Raw genomic sequence first — 18,964 nt, 5'->3', positions numbered from 1 at the left:
TTCCACACAGTTCTAATAGACAAGCTTTTGCTGTAACATCTTTAAAATGTGCCTTTGTCCATAATATTGTTTAGGAATAAATTAACTAATTTATGCATGACTGAACATACATTCCTTGCATATTCACTGCAATAGAGTCTATGCTTAACTGGGTCATCACCATCCAATCTCAAACAGAAGTTTAATCTTCCTGAGGACAGAAGATCCTTAGCGCTCTCTGGTAATCTATTACCAATGTAGTGTTTGGCACTGCTCTCTAACTCAGTAGTGCTCAAGTTCAATGCACAACTATGCCTATTTATAGCTTTCCCAATAGGTACTCAAACAGGGCATATTTTATCCAAGGTAGTTCTTTACTGACACTGAGCATCCATGCGCTGAGTACGTATGCACAGAGAGCCTAACAGCTGCTCAGTTAAAATATACCAATTTTTTACCATGTAAGATGCAAAGATGAGGACACGCTTGTGTTTCCCACAGGGCCACTGAGGATCATCCAGGAGATTTGGATTATACTCGGACGACTCACCAGCTTCGTTTACTGGAAGAATGGGAGAAGTAAATACAAAATGAGTTGTAAGATAAACAAAAAAATTAGCTTTAAAGAAAGATTCCTGATGCATTTCTTAAGATTAGAGGCAATCTGCAAATGGGAGGAGAAAATTCATTTAACTACACTATTCAATGCCCCAAATTCTTGGGTCTGCAAACTCAAAAGCTGCAGGTCACCTACTCATGCTCCAGGAGACACTACAGTACATAATATTCTGACCACAAAGACAGTACTTGTAAGGCGGTGACAACAGGAGACAAAAGGCAAGTGCTTTTCTTTTTTTTTTAATAGGTTTGCAATTTTTTTTTTTGCTGCTTAAAAGTAATGCATTGTATGTGGCATACAGCTGTGAAAAAGCATATAGGATCTACCATGAACCAAGAACTCATCCATAATGCAGACTGAAAAGGAGGATGAGGCACTCACACATTGTTTATAAACATTACGATACCTCATGATCTGAATCGAAAAATACTCAGTCCATAGATATTACAAGGGTTCTAGTGAGAAGAATGAGGAGTGAGAAGACAACCTTATCACCAACTGTCCAAGTCAAAGATTTCAGTGGGATCAGGATCTCTTTTTGCACCTCCCATATTCTGGCTTTAACCAGGGACCTGGCATTTAGCGCAGTCTTGGAGTTGCTTTTTGTTGTACTGTCTTGTAACAACCTCTTAGTGGCTATTACACCAGATGAGCATAGCTGGAGTGCACAATACTCTGGCCACACCCTTTCCCCCTACTTATGCTAGGGCAGAGGCGTGGTAGAAACAGAAGAGAAAAAGAACTCTGCACTATCTAGGAACATGTTACACCAGGATTATTCTGCAAAGGCCACTTCCAGAGTGGCATAAAGGGGCTGGAGCACAGGAAAGAATCTGGCTCCATCTCTACATTTAGAAAGAAGGTGAACAGTTGTGTGGGGTAGAGGAGTCAGCTGGATGTTTTCATCATTAGTCCTTACACTGCTGAGTTAAAAGGATGCAGTTATTTTTGCCTACTGGCATTCTGTTGCACCTGGTGTTCTATTGTCATGCTACTTATGCTCCACTGAAGTCAGCAGACTGTCCGAGAACACCTCAGGTACATTAGCAACACAGCAGGTTCCTTCTACCTGGAACATTCAAGCAGCAGAGGTAAAGGCCTGAAAGAAAGTTCCTTTTATAAAAAATGTTATTTATGGGTGTTGCGTAAGGATGCCAGAAATGGCACAGCATTGGAGATTCTAGTTTAGTGGCGGGTGAGAGTAAAGTGGTTACATATGTTGGCCAGAGATACAAAAGTCTATTTTATGTTCTCCCGTTAGAATATTGCTTTCAAGTGTGATTATAATCTGAAAAATGACTAAAAATGATATCCATATCATTCCATATTTATATCTTTCCATGGTTCCAAATGTACTCTTTTAGCAAGCAGAAAGATGAACACTTCAATAGCCAGTCATGCAGCCTTAAATCTGGATCTGAAAGTTCAGCTGAGTTCTTGTCAGCTCATGCATTACCACACGATAAAAGATTCCGCACTTAGAATCACTCATGCATGAGGCACAACAGAACCCAACTCACTTTCAGAAAGATGTATTGACTCTACAGTATGAACAAGAAGAACACATTTGTTTTGTAAAGCATGTACAGGTAGCAGATCTGTTGAATTAGCTGTGTCACTTTTACACAGTTGCCTTTTTACCACTGAAGCACTGTAAGGTATATTGGTTTCTGGTTTGAACAGCAAGAGCTGGTGGGTTGGGGTGTTTGTTTAATTGCTGAGAAAGGGACACTGGAAACATCTTCTGCAAGTAAGATGTCACTTAAATATCAGCGTTGAATAATTTAAATGCTGCTACTTTAGGGAATCTGATACTCCGGTAATTTGTTTCTCTATTTTGAGCAAAACTGTGACTAGATCTCTTATTCTGTAAGCGTGCAGAAGTTTATTCCCCTCCCTACCTCTGGCACGACCAAAACTTGCACGTCAAAATTGCAAAAGCACCTCCTCACGGATGGCAGAGACAAAATGAACTTGTTTATACTCTTAAAAAATAAAATCTTTTGGGCAGTCAGTTGGACACATGAAGTCTATGGTATTTAGTCTGAATTTAAGAAAATCACTTATCAGTGTTCCTTTAGGTTAGGCCTTGTCACAATACTGGAAGGGCAGGGAGAGTTCTTTCTTACATTTCCATGTGTTCCAAGTGTTCAAGTAATTCTTCAAAAGAGTTGAGGGGGCGGGGGGGAAGAAACCTATCTTTTACAAAGCCTAGTGTTGTCTCTCCTGATAGGAAATGTAACTAAACTGATTACTCAGAAACAGGTAATAAAATAGCAATTCCAAAGATCAGTGCTGTTCTGTTGTGCAGCCCTTTATCTCCCCTGAGCTTTTCACTCCTTTTTGCTTAGCTATCTCTAGTCTACTCATTTGATCCTTTCACTGGTCTTTGGCCACAGCTTTAGGGAATGGCCTCCTGAAGAATTCTCAACTTTATCAAATCCTTCCTAAAAGTGCTTTTTGCTGACAGCCTTCAGTTCCTATTGTAATCTAGCCTTGTTCCAGGCAAATGTATTCCTGCCATTTTATAGCATCTTACAAGGAAAAAGGGTATTGCAGTTCTCCTTGCATGCAAACAGTGCAAAGCCATATGGAGTTTTTACCTATTTCTGTTCCTGATGGTATTGTTTTAGCTGTTACAGTTTTATGTCTTGACCCTATAAGACTCCGTGAAGCACCGAATCGACATGGAGGAACAGCACCATGATTATCAATTTTGCGGCCAACAAGGGCATTGGTTGGATACAAGAACTTTGCATAGGACACAACCTAAATAAAGACAACATGCGTTAGTAATTATAGGAGAGGCTGTGAATTACCTCTATATTTAGGCTAACACTTTCCATTCTAAAAAAAATGCTTGGAACTGTTTTTGAGTAGCTTCCATTGTTTGCAGCAGGCCTTGGGAAATTCAACAGGGAGAAAGCCAGGGGCCAGAAAAGTGTTATTTCTTTGTCCCATTAAATTTCATTTAGGTTTGGCACAAATATAAACTGTTGAAGAGTCACTATTTCTCTTCCAACACTTGCACTGTCAGCTGAATTTTGGCAGCATGCCAAATAACTGAACATGAATATTCTAATCTGAGGCTGGGCCCATATCTGCATCAAAGCAGCAGCATCAGTACACTGCTCTGGGAACCCTAGGAGAAGACATCTTCTCTGTCACTGGGGAGAATGAACTGCACAGGGGCCTCCCCACCAGTCTCACCAGACCCAGCATGACGCTTGTGGCCCATCAGTGCCACACGGGGAAGGTAGCTCTTCTCCACCTCCCGGGACACCTCTTATGAAAAGGATCTCAAAGTGCTTTATACACAATAATTAAGCTTCAGCACCTCTGGTGGGATGGACAAGTAAGGCAGGTCACTTAATGTCTACGCCTCATGGTCATATAGTGACAGAGCAGGGAACACCACTTTGAGACCCACCAATCCTCAATTCTCTATTCCACCCGCAGCTCCATTCATTAGCATGGTGGGCTCTACAACAAAAAAAATATTTCCTTACCTTGCCATCAGCTCCAAGCTCCACTCCTTCCAATCCAAGAACCATCTCTGAAGAGACTGAAACACCACCAGAAGGATGTCGCTGTTTCTGCCCTTCCATTTTTAGATCACTGTAAATGAAGACGGATACTGAAGTGTACTACAAGAAACTGCATTACAAGTCTAATTTCCTCTACAGTAAACACTAGACATGCCATAGCACCGACTTTACCACCACTGGAAAAAATTCCACTCTGTCTTCCCATTCCCCCTTTCAAGCAAGCATTAATTTTTAAATACCCTACTCAAAATGTAAGAGATTCACATAACTAGAGAACAATCTAACAGGACAGAAACTGGTTATTTTTAATTCAACTCAGTATTATTATGCTTACTATCATTTAAACTGAGCCATATGTAATCTTTCTTCACAAGTGTACAACCCATACTGCACTAACAAATGTACAAGTTTTGGGTAGCAAACCCAAGCAGCAAATATGTTTTACATTACTAATTTCCCTCCACTATCAGCTTACTTTTCAGTTGCAGTTTACTGACTTGAGCCCTCAGTCATAAAGAACACACTGACCGTAAATAGAGATTTCTAGCAGAACTCTACTTTAATAACAATATTCTACTTTGCCACCTACTACAGTCTAAAAAAAAAAGTTACTGTATTTTGGTCAAACCATCATCGTCTGACAAAGAAAAGCTGAAAGAAGTGGTACGCTAGTAGCCAGCTATAGAATCCAACTCTTTCAAGTGACCTTGCTGCTTTCCCATCAAGTGAGAGAAACGTTTCCCATTGCCTATTTTTGTAGAAAGTATGTTTGCATACAATACAATTTCCACCACTAAACATCCGTTTCCTTCTTCCATAAGTTATGCACAGGACACAAGTGACAACACAATTGTTTTAGCAAAAGGTGGATTAAAAGTAAATACAATACTTTCTGTAGACTGTGTATGTCAAATGTCCACAGAGCTAACTCAAAGTTCACAAGAGATTCCTACATGGATTTTCCTCTAGTTCTCATCACTTATTATTCCTCATGTGAGTATTTGCAACTGTATTGTGTACATTTTGAACACATTATTACATTTCCAAAATACATTGCATATAGTTTGCCATAAATGGATAGTTTTCAGTTCTTGGCAGTAGGCAAAGTCACAGTGGCATTCAGCATTTAATGTTATTTTCAGGGCTTAATATCTTTTTTTAAAAAAAAGAGCATCTTGAAGTATTAATTTTTATGGCTGAGTTACAAATCCCTGAAAACGAGTCAGGAAAGATAGCAGCTGCCTTTACCTCTAGTGGTACATCAGCTCTAAGGGCAAAATAATGAACAGTATGACCAAAATATTTTTTTAAAAAAAAAGCTAATAGAGCACTGAGCACTACCGCAAACCTTCGAAGAGAACCAACTGCAAACAGTGCAATAAGGCAGGCCAGGATGACCAACCCAATGGAGTTATCCAGTTTCTCTTATCAGGACTGGCAAGTTTCCATTTCCTTTAACTTAATAAAGGACTGAAACTTCCCAACTCAAGTTTTTGCTTTTGGTGATAGCTGGCCAAGGGGGTAGCAAATGCTCTTATCACATTATATAAAGGAAAAAAACCATTAAAAAAAAAAAACCCACTGAAAGCCCAAACAAAAGCACAATTGGTGACAAATACCTAGTGCACTCCATCTTTCCCAATTATTTTTTTTTGGCCAAGAAAAGTAAACTCAAGACTCCTGGCTTCAATCTTTTACTATTACTATTAGAGTGGCAGCAAAAGGTGGAAGGAGAGGTAGTTTGACTTTTTGTTTTGAATAAAAAGATTCAAATATTGTGTAAAACCCCTAAAAGTGTAGCATAACTGGTTACCTTGGGGGAAAAAAAAAGTTTCTGTCCTAACACCACCACCCTTATTCATAATGTCAGGTTTTTGCGGCAAGCAAGATGTCTTAGGCCTTGATATTGCAAACATTTAGGCACTTGCTAACCCTGCACACATGAGTAGTTTCATCATAGAATGGTTTCACATACATGAAGTTAAGCATGTGCGTAAGTGTCTCCAGGAACAGGGCCCCATTTCCCTTTTAAATTCCAAAGCATACACTTCATAAGAACATAACAAGAACATAAGAATGGCCATACTGGGTCAGACCAATGGTCCATCTAGCCCAGTATCCTGTCTTCAAACAGAGCCTGGTGACATGCTTCAGAAGGAATGAACAGAACAGGGCAACTTATTTTTTATCCTGTCATCCAGTTCCAGCTTCTAGCAGTCAGAAGTCTAGGAACACCCATAGTACAGGGTTGCATTCCTGACCATCTTGGCTAATAGCCATTGATGGATCTTTTCTCTATGAACTTATCTAATTATTTTTTGAACCCAGCTATACTTCTGGCCTTCAGAACATTCCCTGGCAATGAATTCCACAGGTTGACTGTGTGTTCTGTGAAGAAATATTTCCTTCTGTTTGTTTTAAACCTGCTGCCTATTAATTTCACTGTGTGACCCTTGTTCAGGTATTATGTGAAGGGGTAAATAACACTTTCTTATTCACTTTCTCCACACCATTCTTGATTTCACTGACCTCTATCTTCCCCCCACTTATTTGTCTCTTTCCCCAGCTGAATGGTCTCAGTCTTTTTAATCTCTCCTCACATGGAAGTAGTTCCATACCCCTAATCATTTTGTTGCCCTTCTCTGTACTTTTTTCCAGTTCTAATATATCTTTTTTGAGATGGGACAAACGGAACTCCATGTAGTATTAGCCATGTGGGTGTGCAATGGATCTATATAGTGGCAGTTTGATTGTTTCTGTCTTATCTGTCCCTTTTCTAATGGGTCCTTACATTGTTTGGTTTTTGGACTGCTGCTACACACTGAGCGGATGTTTTCAGAGAACTATACATGATGACTCAAGATCTTTCTTGAGTGGTAGCAGCTAATTTAGACCCCATCATTTTGTATGCATAGGTGTGATGATGTTTTCCAATGTGCACTACTTTAGATTTATCAATACTGAATTTCATCTGCCATTTTGTTGCCCCGTCACCCAGTTTTGTGAGATCCCTTTGTAACTCTTTGCAGTCAGCTTTGGACTTACCTATCTTGAATACTTTTTTTATCACCTATAAACTTTGCTATCTCTCAGTTTACTACTTTTTCCAGATCATTTATGAATATGTTGAACAGCACTAGTCCCTGTATAAATCCTTGGGGGACTCTGCTAGTTACCTCTCCACTGTGAAAACTGACAGTTTATTCCTAACCTTTGTTTCCTATCTTTTAACCAGTTACTGATCCATGAGAGGACACTCCCCCTTATCCCATAACTTCTTACTTTGCTCGAGAGCCTTTGGTGAGGGACCTTGTCAAAGGCTTTCTGAAAGTCCATGTACACTATATCCACTGGATTGTCTGTTGACACCCTCAAATAATTCTAATAGATTGGCGAGGCATGATTTCCCTATACAAAACCAGTGCTGACTCTTCCCCAACACATCATGTTCATCTCTGTGTCTGATAATTCGGTTCTTTAATTTCAACCAGTTTGCCTGATACTGAAGTTTGGCTCACCAGCCCGTAATTGCTACGACTGCGTTTTGACCCTTTTAAAAAACACAAGTAGTTCTGCAATTTCGTATCTGAATTCCTTCAAAACTCTTGGTGAATACATTCTGGTCCTGGTGAATTATTACTGTTTAATATATCAATTTATTCCAAGACCTCCTCTACTGATACCTCAGTCTGGGACAGCTCCTGAGATCTGTCACCTAAAAAGAATGGCTCAAGTGTGGGAGTCTCCCTCACATTCTCTGCAGTGAAGATTGACACAAAGAATTCATTTGGCTTTTCTGCAACAGTCTTGTCTTACTTGAGTGCTCCTTTAGCAGCCTGATCATCCAGTGGCCCCAGTGATTGCTTGGCAGGCTTCCTGCTTCTGATGTACTGAAAACTTTTGCTGTTACTTTGTGTGTCTTTCTCTAGTTGCTCTTCAAATTCCTTTTGGTTTGCCTAATTATACTTTTACACTTGACTACCATGCATGGGCTTCTGGCTGATGAAGAGGGTGGGGGGAATTTTACTGACTCTCTATGGGAAGCCTGGTTGAATATCTTAATTGACATTGAATCAATTTGATTTTTATATTTTACTACTCAATGAGTGCACTGCTATTTTGTGCATGCCTTAAGTCTGATAAGCACATTTAAAATATACCCTGAAATAAAAGAAAATGCATACTAAAATGTGCTATGGTACATTACAGCTACATTCACTTATGAGGCTACCTCATTTAATAAATTAGGCTGTTGTATATGGTAACTGACTGGACACTTCAGAGCAGTGCAGATATGTCAAGTTAAAAGTAGAGACTCACCTGATTCGTAAGCTCTCCCCATATGGCAGGATAGAAAAAGCCACACATAAGGTTCGTTTAGCACAGATTAATACTATCCTGAAAGCAGACAAGAAAAGATTAAAGTGAGAACTGAAACAAAAGTTTTCTGCAGCTATAAAACATCAGCCTTGCTAGCAACCCTGTAGTTTCCTATGAAGTGTGCACATACAAAGATTTTTCTTAAATGGCTTCTCTAAAGAACCTAGGATGGTTGTGGAGTTTATACTAAAGAAAGCAACACAAAACCAGAGGGCATTCATATAAGGCTGAGGCCCCACAGGATCAAGGTGTGTAAAGTTCTCAGGAGAGCCAAGAGTGACTCCCATCTTGCAAAAACAACAAGGAGTCCGGTGGCACCTTAAAGACTAACAGATTTATTTGAGCATAAGCTTCCGTGGGTACACACCCTACTTCTTCAGATGTTGCATCTGAAGAAGTGGGGTTTTTACCCACGAAAGCTTATGCTCAAATAAATCTGTTACGGTCTTTAAGGTGCCACCAGACACTTTGTTGTTTTTGTGGATACAGATTAACACGGCTACCCCCTGATACCTGTTCCCATCTTGCAGCTGCTCAGAGTGTTTAGCAGCATGAGTCAGCCACTGTACACGGACTTTTAAAATAGGAAGATAATTTTGTAAACAATATTTGTAGTCATGCATGCTGAGGTAGTGGTAGCAAGCCTATACTTCAGAACCTATGCTGAGCACCTGCTGTTGTCAGGAAACAATCCATCCTCACATAAAGCATCACACAACAGGCCTTCCTCCCACCCCCGTCAGCCATTAGACATTAATTAAGTAATAGCCAACATGGATTTGTTGAGAACAAATCATGCCAAACCAACCTAATTTCCTCCTTTGACTGTGTTACTGGCCTAGTGGAAGGGAGGAAAGCAGTATGTGAGATATCTCTTGATTTTAATAAGGCCCGCAGTACCACATGACATGCTCTTAAGTCAATTAGGGAAATGTGGTCTAGATGAAATAACTATAAAGTGGGTGCATGACTGGTTAAAAGACCATACTCAAAGAGTCGTTATCAATGGTTCACTGTTGAACTGGTGGGATGTACATAGTGGGGTCCTGTAGGGGTCTGTCTTGGGCCCGGTAATATTCGATATTTTCATGAATGATTTGGATAATGGAGTGGAGGGTATGCTTATAAAATGGGTGGATGACATAGCACTGGATGAGGCTGTAAGCACTTTGGAGGACAAGAATAGAATTCAGGATGGCCTTGACAAATTAGAGAATTGGTACAAAATCAACAGAATTAAATAAAGAATATTACACTTAGGAAGGAAAAAATAATCAAATGTATAGATACAAAGTGGGAAATAAATGGCTAGGTGGAAGTGCTGCTAAAAAGGATCAGGGAGGTATAGTGGATCACAAACTGAATGAGTAAACAGTGTGATGCACTTGTATGAAAGACTAATATTCTGGGGTGTATTAACAGGAGTGTTGTATGTACTACACAGGTGGATATTTTTCCCACTCTGTTTGGCACTGGTGAGGCCTCAGCAGGAGTACGGTGTCCAGTTTGGGCACCACACTGGAAGAAAGATGGGGACAAACTGAAGAGAGTCCATAGGAGAACAACAAAAATGCTCAAAAGGTTTAGAGAAAAGCTGACCTAAAAAACTGGTATGTTTAGTTTTGAGAAAAGATGGCTGATGGGGGACTTAACCACAGCCTTTCAATGTGTTAAGATCTGTTATAAAGAGGACGATGATAAATTGTCCTTTATGTCCCCTAAAGGTATGACAAGAAGTAAAATGGCTTAATTTGCAGCAAGGGAGATTTAGATTAGATATTAGAATTTTTTTTTCTAACTCTAAGGATAGTTAAGCACAGAAATAGGCTTCCAAGGGAGGTTGTGGAATCCCTGTCATTAGAGGTTTTTAAGATGAGGGTTGGACAAAACATTTGTAAGGGTTGGTATAGGTATACTTGGTCCTGCCTCTGTGCAGGGGGCTGGACTAGATGACCTCTTGAGGTCCCTTCCAACTCTACATTTCTGTGGTTCTATTGATAGGGGATACTTGGCTCCTACATAAATCACTTTTCCACCCCCCAGTTCTCATAGAGCTTTACAAGAAGTGGGTACAGATTATCATCTTCATTTTACTGCCCAGGAACCTCGGACACAGAGAGGTTACGTGACTTGCACAAGCTCATACAACAAACTGATGAAACAGCCAGGAGCACAACTCAGGTCTCCAGACTTCCATTCCATTCCATTCCCTACCCCCTGGAGCATACAGCCTCTCTAATTAGCTGGAGCTAAGGACTACAGTCTAGTATTAAATCTATTAAACAGAAGTAAATAGAACCGTTGAGTTTACTCAAATTTCACAAATAAGAACAATCAGATTGTTTTTTGCATTCATTCTCTCCACTTCAAGAGCTGAAGTCACTAAGCTCTTTTCCGATCCAAACAATTCCCAAGTGTCACATTGCTCAACTATCTGAGGGTCCATGTTGGCTTTTACCCTCACATATCTTAGCAGTCAAACTTGTACGGGTATATTTTACACTTAGAAATAGATGTATATAAAATTTTATAAAAATCTTATTCCCCCGTCCAGTATATTTTAGATGATACTGCAGTGTCCAAGAACCAAATCTTTGGATAAACCAGCCTATTTCCTCGACTCCAACATTCCTGTGTGTTAAGCTGTAATTATTTGTGACCCAAATCTGCCAACCTTACTCATGTAAACTGGTGCTTATTCACATATATAGCCCAGCTGAACTCCGAAAGACTACTCACATGAGTTAAGTCCTACTTCATGCAAATAAGGGTGTCAGAGTCAGACCCCAAGTGAATATAAAACATTACCTGCTATTCTTTGTATCATATTGTCTCATATTCTTGATGAAGTGCATCTTCTTCAAGCTTTTGTGTCTTGGAGATCCAGACGTGTGCTTGGTTCTGCAATTAAAAAGAGTTATAAAGTGATCTAAAACAAAGATGTAGATGTTATGATCAGATGGCGGCACTAGCATGCAGGACCTCAGATATTCAGCTTTGAGGAGGGTGGAGGGAGGAGAGGACTTGCATGCAACGAGTTAAGATTAATGCTGCTTTTGAAAAAGTACCTTCGTACACTGGCACATTCCACTATGTCTTCTAAAAATTCTAGAGAGCAGCGCTGGGAGATAAAACGCCTTCTGTAAAAATGTACAACACCATGAAGAGTGAACAATATTAGTTCATGGCCTTTGAGATAGGAAACTGCAACAGAGAGCTATGAAGTCTTAAGATATTGTACTTCTCACAAAAGATAGCTGAAATATTCAAACCTCAGCATCTTTAAACTTCTGAAGAGGCCAAGAAACGTACAGTTCCCAAAGCAACCAGTTTATACTGAGTAAGGGGTTCATCTTTTTAACAAGTTGGTTCTCTTAACAAAGGTGTCATTTGACTAATCAAAATACTTAATATATTCTGTAGAACAGAAAAGCCTGCCTGCAAGTTACCACTCTTCCGGAATCTTTGCAATACAAAGTTTAAAAGACCCAATGAGAGGTGTGGGAAAATCCCTTACCTGGGGTGGGAGGGGGAAAATAAAATTTATCTCATAGCTTGTGTGCTTTTCCTCAATTCAGCAAATAGGACTAGTTACTTTCCCTGTGATATGAGTTTAGATAAACTAAAAAAGCCTTCTTAAACAACAGGTCTGGCTCAATAAAAGCAACAGAAGTACTTTAAGAAAACTATAGAAAGGGCTATTAAAGAGGAAGCTTGGGGTACTTCATGCCCATGTAAAATTCTAAAATGGAAACATGGGGGAAAAAAATCCACAAGAAACTGAGATGGTGTAATGTTAATGGTGTATCACATTAACATGGGGAAAATGGACCTTGCCCAGAGGAATAGATTCCTATTGTCAAACGCTTAGATAATTCATTAACCAGTGAAAATGAAAACGTGATCAAAGATTTTGAAGCTATATACTCCATAAGAATGATGTGTTCAGACCCAAATGGCATTAAGAAGCCACCTCCAAGTAATAGTACTTCACTGTAACTATTAATATTCTACATCTTCTCCCTCTGTCTTAGTAGCCATAAACACCCCATGTACACAGATATTTGAGTTTTTCCTTCTGTTCTTCTTGAGAAGGTGTCCGTTAATTCTGTAATATGCACGGTCAGAACTGGATTAATTATATCAAGAGAAGCCAGTTTAGAGACTGTACTAGACAAGTAAGGGGACACTGGTTTAAAAAAAGTTTGGTAAGATTTTAAAGACAGAAAGACAACGGAGTTTCTTTAAAGTATAAGCAAATATCCCTACATCCCAGGGGAAACAAAATGACAGCAGTGTTTACGTTAAGAACTATGAGAAACAGCAACTGGTTTTCTTCTATCAAGACTAATTCTGTAATTGGACATACAGAAGCTAGATATTCTCTTGCACAGCTGGCTCTTACTGACTAAGTATTTTCAGTTAGTCTACTTTTAGGAATTCCATCAAGCACTTAAAAAATAAGCAGCTACACACGTTGGTAAATAAACCAGAAAAAAAAAAAAGACTAAAGGTCAAAATTGAAAGACAGGAAAAACCCCAAAAAACCCAACAAAACAAAAAAAAACTACGTCAGCCTGCATTATTATTTGGGTGCCTGAACAGATGTATAGATAAGGCCAGAAGGGACTACCGTGGTCATCTAGTCTGACCTCCTGTACAACAGGCCAAAGGACTTCCCCAAATTAAAAACTACAGCATATGTTTTAGAAAGACATCCAATCTTGATTTTAAAATTGCCAGTCATAGAGATGTCATCCCAGCCCTGGGTAAATTGTTCCAATGATTAATTACCCTCGCTTAAAAATGTGCACTCTATCTTCCATTGAATCTTGCACTCTATCTAGCCATTGAATCTGTCTGCTAGACTGAAGAACCCATCATCAATTTTGTGTTCCCTATCTAGGTATTTACTGATTGTAATAAAGTCACCTTTAAGCCTTCAGTTTGCTAAGATGAATATGTTTAGCTACTTGAATCTATTACTATAAAGGGCTTTTTCCAATCCTTTCATCGTTCTTGTGTCTCTTCTCTGAAATCTCTCCAATTTTTCAACATCCGTCTTGAACTGTGGACACCAGAACTGGATATGGTATTCCAGTAGCCATCGGACCCAGAGCCAAAGACAGAAGTAATATAACCTCCTTACTCATACTTGAGATTCCCATTTATACATCCAAATATGGCTTTAGGTGTCTAACTTTAGGCACTTAACTTTGGAAGTAAAAATGTAATTTTAGATAATTATAAAAAGATTAAGATGACAAATTTTGATTTCCTCCTCCCCACCCTTGTAGTTACTTTTCTCAATTTCTTTAAAGATACTGTCAGAGCTGTTGATAAAAATGTTAGTCCAGTCACACTTTAAAGTAGTAAATAATCATCATGTAAAAGCTGCAACTATACAGTGCTTTTCCTGCAAATGCAAGATCTGCAATTTGCATGGTAAGCAAAGACCCTTTATGATGAGAATATCTGCATTTCTATGTTAAATCCTTACCAGTTTTTCCTACTAAAGTTAAAGTAAAAAAAAAAAGTCACTTTTAATAACTGTACAAAGAGAAAGTCTCCAGGAATAGCTCTGCCTACATATTAAGATACCCTGGATAAAGATTTGAAAATTAGACTATTTATTTTCTGTAGTAAGAATTCCAATTAGTAGTTTGCACTTCACTATAAAATGAATCCATCCACTTTGTCCAAATTATTAGAAAACTAAATGCCTTCATACATTGCTGAAACCCAGTTAAAAAAATAATAATCATGATTTACCATTCGTATCTACTTTTTGTAAGAGAGCATCAAGAGACCCAAGACAAAACTATATTACTGTATGCATTTTTCTCCCTTGGCAGTAAAGGGCATCAAAAGCAAATGTGATTAACAACTAATTATGGCTTAAGGAAATATGTAACGACATTCTCCAATACAGAACTTGGCATTTTCACTAGAAAGCAAATCTGACATCTCAAACAATTTCACTAAGAGAAATTAAGGTGTTCTCTGGAAAAAGCAAAGCTCAAGCAAGCACTCAGCTGAAAAATTTCAGTCGCTCCTTGTATACAAGAATGGAAAGAATGTTAAATCTTCTCATGTGTGAGTTAATCAATGTTAGAAACGGTCTTTCTAGTCAGTCAAATGGCTAGAAACTTGGTACATCCACAGGGAATGGATCACCTGTAGCCCCAAGGTCCTCTGCCAAAATTGCAGTTTTAAAACATTTCTTTGTATAACTCTTTTTAAAGTAGTTTCAATCCTACTCATGGTTATTTTGGAGCCATCGCAGCCACAAACATGGCTACTGCAGTGGTATTTCAGCATGCAACATCATCCAAGATAGACAGGTGTCCACATAAATCAAACAATTCCTGGTGTTCTGAGAAGGCCATTACACATGATGCAACATTCTCAGATCTGGAATTCTGTCCCTGACCCTAGGAAACGTCACAGGATTCACGTTGTACGGTCTACAGCAGCGGTACTCAAACTGTGGGTCAGAACCCCAAAGTGGGTTGCGACCCCATTTTAATGGGTTGCCAGCACTGGCATTAGACTTACTGCGGCCCTGGGCTGAAACTGAAGCCTGAGCCCCACTGCCCAGGGACAAAGCCCAAAGGCTTCAGCCTTGGGTGGCAGGGCTCAGGTTACAGGCCCCCCACCTGGGGCAGGCTCAGGCTTCAGTCCACCCTTGTGGGGTCATGTAATAATTTTTATTGTCAGAAGGGGTAACAGTGTAATGCAGTTTGAAAACTCCTTGGGTCTACAGCATCAAGCCCATCAGGATGTGATGAAACACGACTAGCCCCGTCCCCCATTAATTTGGTTTTCTCCATGTCTAACAAAATTCGCACAGATGTAGATTGCGGATTCTATCTGTGTGTGTGTGCACATGCAGGTGCATGTGTGGTGGTGGTGGGGAAATAGTTGCATAAAAGGGTGTTGGTTTAGTCAACTAATAAAGGAAGACACAATCCCCACCTGTAGGAATCTATGGCCAAAGCCACCTTGGTGAAAGTGTAGAGTACCACAGGGATATGCAAATACAAGTTCTCCTTGCTTGGCTGCATGAAGCCCACTTAAAAGGCGGGCACCAGGAAGGAAAGAGCTTGTTCTTTATTCCAGGAAGGTCTGTAAAATTAACTCTCTAGGATTATGAAGTACAGTGAGAATATCTGCTTCCTGGAGAGAGCACCTGTACTTATTGCTCTGAACTTTATGGAAAGATTCAAGGTTTTGGTGTGTGTGATATATTCAGCATGTTTAGGAGGGTACCATTAAGTCCTCTGTATTATTTTTTAAAACATCAATAGATGTTGGTTAGAATCAGCAAGTCTCAGTGTCTCCAAAACCTATTTATTTGGATGCTTAGTGAGACGTAATCTCCATCACTAGTTACGCTAGGGCCGAGCAAAAAGGTCTTGGGTTCACTTTTGGATTGTCTACTTGCATTCATGTCCAAGTGGTGGCTGGGGAGCAAATGCTAGTCCCACTTGCCATGCCCAACTCCAGCCAGAAGAGGAAAACCACCTGTTTGGAAGCAGCCAGCCCACCTTGGAAGGTGCATTTTCAGAGCCTGTGCAGGATAACAGGAAGCATTACGATAGTGAAGCATACTGCTCTGGGAAAAACTGGCCAAGTCCACTGATGTTTAGATGTATTTGAAAGGAGAAGGTCCTCACACTCACTGTCTGAAATTGGACCATATAATTCACAGGAAATCAGATCTGCTGACAGCCTGCTTCTGCATTAGGAGCAAAAACCCAGACACTACAATAAGAATTTCTAGTCAGATTTGCTTGGTTCAGTCTTCCAAACCTCTGGCTTCTGCCCTTAGCCCATACTTCAGTTTGCTGGGCTTGCTCTGAGCTCAGGTTTGCTGCTTGACACATTAAATGTGAAAGTTAAAGCAAGAGGAACCTCATTTTAGGGCCAGGGGAAGCTTACACAACTGAAGTTTATTTTTTCCTAAATAAAATAATCAATCTCAGTCCATTTGACTCAATGTTAGGAATGGAGAGAGCACGTGTCTAGGTGATCCACTTTAAAAGATTGCATTTTGACAAGAAATGAAAGAGGTGTTTGCATTAATACCTTCCTCTGTCCCTCCCAAGCTCAGGAACTTGATGATGTACTTTGCCTGCACACTGAAGAGGTGTCAGGAACATTACCCATTCTTGAATATCACAAAGCTTTACTTCTCACAGTTGCAGTTTCTTGAAGTTGAGAAGGTCAGGAAGAGATATCTGAACCAGTATACACAGAGAAACACTACAGCATAGGAAGATCCCACCCCATACTCTGAACCACAAACAATACAACCTGAGTACTGAGGTGGAGGAAGAGATGGAATGCCTACCACTGTTCTAAGTGCAAGATCAAGGACTGGGTTAGTCACTGCAGACAATTACTGCCTCAAATCTACACCCAACTCACCTGAGCAAGGAGGGAAGAGGTCAGTGGGGGCGTGAAAAGAAGCTAGTTAAGGACAGACCAAAAGGTGGAAACCCAACTCTCTTCAGTTTTTATTCTTAAAGTAGCAGGAACACATCTCCTTCCATTCCCTTTCATTTTAAGAATGCGTGTATTTACGTTGAAGAGTCACAGTTTGTTCTTTAAGCTGTAGATTTTTGATGACCAAATCATGTTTAAGCTGGTGAATGCAGCCGTCATCTTGACAATTCATGACATTATTTCCTTCCCGGTATCTCCATTGGCTTGCATATTACTGCCAAGATATGTGAATTGATTCACTTCCTGTATTCCTTTGCCTTCCAATGTAATGTCTCAATTGAGTTGGGAGTTGTTGGGGATCTCATTGGATTTGTTTTTTTGTAACCGATTATTAAGCCCATGTTTCTTGCAATGCTGTTCAGCCTTCAGTCTTTGTTTGCATGTTAGTTCAAGTGCCACTTAGAAGGGTGTTATATCACCAGAAGTATACTAAAAGATTTAGATTCTGTTAAACCATGGCCATGTTGGATCCATCTACACTTGTTCTCATAATGAAGTCAATAGCAAAGCCAAACAGGAGAGGTTCCTTGGTTGACATCAGTGTCCATGTTAAACTATTCCCTCAAGTCTGTGTTCACTTTAACTGTGTATGCTGCACCTTGATATGCAGGCTTGATGATGATAATTATTTCTATTGCCATACGATAATACAGATGTGTCAGAGTGAACAGCAATGGAGGCTGTCAAATCCTTTCTTAAAAATCTATGATGACAGGTTTCAGAGTGGTATCCACGTTAGTCTGTATCAGCAGAAAGAATGAGTATGTGCCACAAGTAGTCCTCGTCGTTCTTTAAAAAAAATCTATGACATTTATGAGGAGTGCCACTTGATGCTCTCCTTCAATGATTATTCTTAGGGTGAAAATGTGGTTAAGACATGATCTTCTGGGTGGAAATCCAGCCTGCTCTTCCCTTAGCTTTGCCTCAACTGCGTCCTTTATTCTGCAGAAGCCTTTGCCTGTCACTGAAAGGGAGTACAATATCTTGCCAGATACTGAAGTGATCTAGGTCACCTTGCTTCGGTATTTTGAATATACAGCCATTTTCCCATTGTTCTTGAGCCTCTTCTTGATTCCACACTTTGTTGAAAAATTCAGTGATTTTATCAATGGTTGTCACTTCCCCAGTGACTTGATCCTCACCTTCTGCTTTAAAATTTTTTTACTGCATCTTTTATTTCTTTGTTTGTGATGCAAGATGGTCTAGTTCTGGGTGTTCAATTTCTTTGTCAAAATCACCAATAGCTTCCTGTAGTGCTGGTTAGCACTTCTTAGAAGTGCTCTGTCCATCACAGCTGTTCTCATTTTTCCTGAACAGGTCCTCTGGCTGGAGTAAACTTGCCAGTTAGAACCCCGCTGAGTTGATTTACTACCACCTTTTTTAGCAGCTGCTTCAGCATTGTTGGTGATGACAGGTTTCAGAGCAGCAGCCGTGTTAGTCTGTATCCGCAAAAAGAAAAGGAGGACTTGTGGCACCTTAGAAACTAACAAATTTATTTCAGCATAAGCTTTCGTGAGCTACAGCTCACTGCATCCAATGAAGTGAGCTGTAGCTCACAAAAGCTTATGCTCAAATTTGTTAGTCTAAGGTGCCACAAGTCCTCCTTTTTTTATTGTTGGTGATGTTATCTAAATAGTTCCTCGTCTCTTCTCATACTGCTTTTTACTGCTGTATCTTTTGTTTTATACCAATGTTGTGTTTATTCTTTTTCTGAAAGCGTGTGAGAAGTCTGCTTTATCTTGTTAAAAAAGGTTACAATATATTTACTGGGGAAAAGGTTATATGCTCTCATGTTCAGCACAGGCTCATGAGAATTTCAGGGGGAGATTTATGCTTGCACCTCTCCTGATATATGGTGTTTCCCACAGCAGTAGCAAAGTGAAACAATTTGTACAGCAGCTAGTACAATGAGTTCCCAAGCACTACT

The 18,964-nt window shown here is 39.8% G+C and overlaps 1 protein-coding gene across 2 annotated transcripts in view; it reads right to left on the bottom strand.

The window, feature by feature from the left end:
• Positions 1-18,964, bottom strand: part of CABLES2 (Cdk5 and Abl enzyme substrate 2) — a 41,743-nt gene that overhangs the window by 7,241 nt on the left and 15,538 nt on the right. The window contains exons 2-7 of one of the 2 annotated variants that reach the window (XM_084646438.1): positions 11,595-11,666; positions 11,335-11,427; positions 8,467-8,544; positions 4,108-4,216; positions 3,202-3,367; positions 438-541 (exon numbers count right to left, since the gene is read on the bottom strand). In XM_084646438.1, coding sequence (XP_084502564.1) covers positions 438-541; positions 3,202-3,367; positions 4,108-4,216; positions 8,467-8,544; positions 11,335-11,427; positions 11,595-11,666 — 622 coding nt within the window. The remainder of the gene's footprint in view (positions 1-437; positions 542-3,201; positions 3,368-4,107; positions 4,217-8,466; positions 8,545-11,334; positions 11,428-11,594; positions 11,667-18,964) is intronic. The other variant, XM_084646439.1, reaches the window with a different exon arrangement.

Source organism: Lepidochelys olivacea (genome assembly GCF_965140295.1).
Source record: "Lepidochelys olivacea isolate rLepOli2 genome assembly, chromosome: 13".
NCBI lineage: Eukaryota > Metazoa > Chordata > Testudines > Cheloniidae > Lepidochelys > Lepidochelys olivacea.
This window is presented reverse-complemented; position numbering and strand designations above follow the sequence as displayed.